The sequence below is a fragment of the Capra hircus genome, chromosome 1, assembly GCF_001704415.2.
Source record: "Capra hircus breed San Clemente chromosome 1, ASM170441v1, whole genome shotgun sequence".
NCBI lineage: Eukaryota > Metazoa > Chordata > Mammalia > Artiodactyla > Bovidae > Capra > Capra hircus.
Genome location: NC_030808.1, coordinates 121,866,536 through 121,872,535, shown reverse-complemented (window position 1 = coordinate 121,872,535; position 6,000 = coordinate 121,866,536). Strand labels below are relative to the sequence as shown.

Below are 6,000 nucleotides of genomic sequence, written 5' to 3'. Positions count from 1 at the left end.
ACTCAAAAAATGTATGCTTCCAAAATACAATGGTGGAGCAGGCATAGGATAGACATTTCCAATCCCAAAGGGTAGGACAGAGAAGAATAAAAGAGGACAGGTCCCAAGTACATCCAAATAGAAGAGCACAAACAACATTAAGCCTTAAGGCTCAAGAATAATCTCCTTGACTCAATGCTCTGTCTTCTAGACCCATTGGGATGGCAGTATCACCCCTGGGCTCCACAGGAAGGCCTGTAGCCACTCCCTTCCTGGGCTCCGTGGCTCTCTGGGTCTGGGGTCCTTGGCCCATGACTCTCTCAGATGGCCCCATCCTCTGAAATCTAGGTGGAAGCAGCCATGCCTCTCCTTCCCCCTCTGCCAGGCTTGTGCTGGTGGAGACAGGTCAAATGGTCATCACCAAAGTTTGCTGTCTGTGCTCTCTGGAAGGGCAACCCCTGAGACTGGTGCTGCACTGTGGGCTAGTGAGCTGGCCAAAAAGTTCATTTTTTTTTTTTTCCATGGTATAAGAAAACTCAGATGAACTTTCCGGCCAACCCAATCCCAGAGCATGTCTGCGATGCTGGGGTGTGGCACCAGACTACAGAGACCAGAGCCTTACCTGTGAGGTGGCACCAAACAGCTGGCACCAAGGTCCCACAGGTGCTGGTGGGACCAGGTGCTTGCACTTGGGGCCTGTGATGAGAGTGGCAGCTTGGTTCTCTCTGAATCCCCTTTGGGGATCATTCTTCATTGCCTTGGAGAGTAGTACTTGGCTTCTGATCAGATCCATACTAACCTCCTTCTCAGTCACTTGGCCACACCCTCAGTGGTCTCATTTTTTGCAAGATAGATAGTTTGAGGATTTTCCTAATCTTAAATTCTGCTTCCTTGTTGTTTAACAATCCCATCTTTAAGCCCAGGCTCTCAGTTTGAATTTTACTGTCAGCTGTCAGGAAGAGCCAAGCTGCAGTTCAAAATTTTGCTTAGAAATTGTTTCAGCTAGGTATTCTCTTTCACCACTTGCAAGTTCCGCCTTTCACCAGACTAAACAGAAACACAATTCAGCAGTTTTGTTTTGCTACTTTACAATAAGGATTGTATTTCTTACAGTTTTTAATAATCAGTTCCTCATTTCCATGCTGGTTTTTATTGTCCCTATTTTTACCAATGTCTTACGGTTAGATAGGTATTCTTTAAGAAGATAAGGTGTTTTCTAGTGTTCCTCTTTCTGAGCTCTCATCTGAATCATCTTTAAAATTCTGTTCATGTCAATCTATGTTATTTTCAGTATGCACTTCAAAATTCTAGCCTCTATTCCTCACCCAGTACCATATTTTTACATATTTGTTATGCACCATTGTCACTTCTCAGTGCCAATTTCTTTCTTAGTCTGTTTGGGCTGCTATTACATAAATACTGTAGACTGAGTGGCTTAAACAATGCATTTGTTTCTGATGGCTCTGAAGGGTGGGAAGTTCAAGATCAAGGTTGGCAGATTATAAGGGCACTGGCCTCGATAAAGGACAGAAATGGTATGGACCTAATAGAAGCAGAAGATATTAATAGGAGGTGGCAAGAATACACAGAACTGTACAAAAAACATCTTCACGACCAAGATAAACATGATGGTGTGATCATTCACCTAGGGCCAGACATCCTGGAATGTGAAGTCAAGTGGGCCTTAGGAAGCATCCCTATGAACAAAGCTAGTGGAGGTGATAGAATTCCAGTGGAGCTCTTTCAAATCCTGAAAGATGATGCTGTGAAAGTGCTGCACTCAATATGCCAACAAATTTGGAAAACTCAGCAGTGGCCATAGGACTGGAAAAAGTCAGTTTTCATTCCAATCCCAAAGAAAGGCAATGCCAAAGAATGCTCAAACTACTGCACAATTGCACTCATCTCACACGCTAGTAAGGTAGTGCTTAAAATTCTCCAAGTCAGGCTTCAGCAATACGTTAACTGTGAACTTCCAGATGTTCAAGCTGGTTTTAGAAAAAGGAGAGGAACCAGAGATCAAGCTGCCAACATCCGCTGGATCATGGAAAAAGGAAGAGTTCCAGAAAAACATCTATTTCTGCTTTATTGACTATGCCAAAGCCTTTGACTGTGTGGAACACAATAAACTGTGGAAAATTCTGAAAGAGATGGGAATACCAGACCACCTGACCTGCCTCTTGAGAAAGTTATATGCAGGTCAGGATTCAACAGTTAGAATTGGACATGGATAACCAGACTGGTTCCAAATAGGAAAAGAAGTACATCAAGGCTGTATATTGTCACCCTGCTTATTTAATTTATATGCAGAGTACATCATTGAGAAATGCTGGGCTGGAAGAAACACAAGCTGGAATCAAGATTGTCGGGAGAAATATCAATAACCTCAGATATGCAGATGACACCACCCTTATGGCAGAAAGTGAAGAGGAACTAAAAAGCCTCTTGATGAGAGTGAAAGAGGAGAGTGAAGAAGTTGGCTTAAAGCTCAACATTCAGAAAACAAAGATCATGCCATCTGGTCCCATCACTTCATGGGAAATAGATGGGGAAACAGTGGAAACAGTGGCAGACTTTATTTTGGGCTCCAAAATCACTGCACATGGTGACTACAGCCATGAAATTAAAAGATGCTTAGTCCTTGGAAGGAAAGTTATGACCAACCTAGAGAGCATATTAAAAAGCAGAGACATTACTTTGCCAACAAAGATCCGTCTAGTCAAGGCTATGGTTTTTCCAGTGGTCATGTATGGATGTGAGAGTTGGACTGTGAAAAAGGCTGAGCGTCAAAGAATTGATGCTTTTGAACTGTGGTGTTGCAGAAGACTCTTGAGAGTCCCTTGGACTGCAAGGAGATCCAACCAGTCCGTTCTAAAGGAGATCTGTCCTGGGTGTTCATTGAAAGGACTGATACTAAAGCTAAAACTCCAATACTTTGGCCACCTTATGTGAAAAGCTGACTCATTGGAAAAGACTCTGATGCTGGGAGGGATTGGGGGCAGGAGGAGAAGGGGACGACAGAGGATGAGATGGCTGGATGGCATCACCGACTTGATGGATGCCAGTTTGAGTGAACTCTGGGAGTTGGTGATGGACAGGGAGGCCTGGCGTGCTGCGATTAATGGGGTCGCGAAGAGCTGGACACGACTGAGTGACTGAACTGAACTGAACTGAATCCCATTCATAAGGGCTTCACCTGCATGACCTTTCACCTCTTAAAGGCTCCACTCCAAACACCATCACATTTGGGTAACCCATAAATTTTGTTGAGGGAGGATACAAACAGTCTATTGCAAATACTCAATCACAAGTCAAAAATAAAACAGTATTTTACTATAAACCATATTATGTTTATTTAGAAGCCAAAAACAATATGATGAAACATGAAAACACACACATTTCAGAAAAGAGCTTGTTTTATTAATCAGTCTCATCAGTTTTACACAATGAAATATTGTATATTTTTATATAAGAAATATAAAAGTTATAATATAAACTGTAGTATTAAAACATAAGAAACAATATTATTTTAAAGAAGGAAATTGTAAGAGATGTGTTCCTACTGTAAAACCTTTTAATAGAAATTTTAAATGTCATGCTAAAACTAATTTTTCCCTAGTATTAAGCATCAGGTCTTAGAATGTAGGGATGTAGCAAATAAAAATGAAATGTTTATATAGTAAACTTTCTAAATACTATTGTCTCACTTGTTATATCAAATTTCATACATCATTACATGAAGTAATATATCTGTCTATTTAAGACTACAAATACCTTTCCAAATAAAATTGTTATCTTAGAAAGCAGCAGATTTTACATTTTTTTTTAAGAAAGCTAGCAGTAGCATATAAAAATGAACATTACAAGAAACTGGGTAAAACAACACTTATCATGAAAACATGAATATAATTTAAAAATGAGGCACCTTTCTTTCACTTCAATACAAACTTCAATAGGAAATTCAATGGGCAAAGGCTTTCATTTCATATTTAAGCACATTCAGTCTTGCTTCTTTTAATAAGCAGCAGCAGAATACATTCCATTCTATTTACTGGTTGTGTTGAAAGAACACAGTTCATGTCCAAATAGGAAACTAAAGTGCAGTAGAGGCAAGCTGATTTATCAGAGTGTGTTCACTAATACGCTATGCTTTTAGCTAATATAAACAAGTACAATTTTTATGCTTACTATGTTCATCCAAATAACCTTTACTGATTAGCTATAGATCCCAGAGAAGTAGCATGTTTGCTCTTTTATCACTTTCTTTTCCTAGATACACATTTATCATTTAAATAAAAAACAGCAAAGTAATATTACACAGTATCTGCTTTTGCAGTTTTTACATTTACAAAATGCTACACAGAATATCACATTTCAAAATTTAAAAGTGAAACTCCAACTTTTGCAGTTTGAACAGCCTGGTTTAAATCAGTGACCTTCTTTTAAGAGAAAAAAAAATCATCTCTTCTGTGTCATATCAAATGAGATACAAAGGTTTAACAGGCAGTCGTAGAGATTTGACCAAACCTATTTCATATGTAAGGCATCTATAGCCAAGAGAGGTTAAATGTATCAAATGAAAGCTTCTCTTAAGGGCACTGATGTCTCTAAATTGCTCAGAGATCCAGACTGGTCATGGCCCTGGTCACCTCTCTTCCTGATAGGCTGACCCTATCTTCACAGGGAGTCAGCTCCTGATTGTGCATGCTAGTAAATGAAGCATGGGAAATATATGATTTTTCCTTATGATAGGAAAAATATGCTTTATTTTGTAATAAAATAAAAATTTCCATGGAAATTTTCATAAGTTTGAAAAACAAGTTTCTGATACATTTGCACAAGCAAAATTTTCTTTGTGCAATAAAACATAATATTTCTATCTGCCTTCCTTTTTGTTTTTAATAATGAAGTGTATCATTCTTTTCACCTGAAATCAAATTTGTCTTCAGCAACTGGACATGATGGAGAGGAAAGGGTTGGAGATAGAGCCTACATAACTCTATCTCAACAAAGATTGCTCTTAAAAGACCATAATTTTACCATCAATTAGTGCAAGAGCTTTGGGATTCATTTTCTCTTATGTTTAAAGTGTTTCCAAGTTCACCACATATATATATATTGACTTGGTTAATTAGTGATATTTTTTTCATGATAAACTCCACGTCACCAAGTAGACAGATACGCAACTGAAACACGTTTAGATGTGTTCTTCCACTTACACTCTCAGCCTACCCGTCAATGCTAACGTCCAACAACATTAATCTGCAAGAGCAGATAAATATATTTGTGAATAGTTGAGGGCTGACTATGAGCCCAGGCAACTTTTCTAAATTTTTCTTTAATTAATCATCATTGCTGAAGCGTGGTTCCATCAATCATGATGAACGTTTGAATGTTGTGGTGGAGAGCTTTCAAAATACATGAAGTCCTGAAATTAGAAAAAAAATTATATGTATAATAAATATCAAATTAGATAGATAATTATACAAATAAAACAGTACATAAGTAATTAAGTGCAATGTATAAAATGTTACTCTTTATAACTCAACAGGTAATATTCTCACTCCAGGTAAGAATAAATCATGAAATCTTTAGTGAAATCTTCATGAAGAGAACCTAATAGGAAGAACAGCAATTGCAAATTTGAAACTGTGGGCAGTCAAGAAACTTTCCACTTGGGGTACCAATTAACTAAATTTTCATTGTTGAAATGAGAAAAACTTGTTAATCTATATTAAACATGATTTAAAAAGGATTAAACAAGTTAAAAACATCAATTGCAATATGTTAAATAGATATTTTAAGGCAAATGCTACCAATTTTATTTCTATGCTTTACTTAATAATATTAGCCATTAATCAGATAGAAATACAGCAAAGGAACTGTACTTAATAAATATAGGATGGTACAACAACAAGGAGTACGTTGACAAAGAGGTAATAGGTGAAGAGAAATAATGTCAGCTTTAGACTTATTTTATTTCATTAACAAATCAAAGGATAGGCATCTTTAAGTAGTGAG

General features: G+C 37.6%; 1 protein-coding gene across 1 annotated transcript in view; it reads right to left on the bottom strand.

The window, feature by feature from the left end:
* Nucleotides 3,308-6,000, bottom strand: part of PLSCR4 (phospholipid scramblase 4) — a 42,291-nt gene continuing 39,598 nt past the window's right edge. Inside the window, exon 9 of the mRNA XM_018049184.1 lies at nucleotides 3,308-5,407. Coding sequence (XP_017904673.1) covers nucleotides 5,351-5,407 — 57 coding nt within the window. The 3' untranslated portion in view covers nucleotides 3,308-5,350. The remainder of the gene's footprint in view (nucleotides 5,408-6,000) is intronic.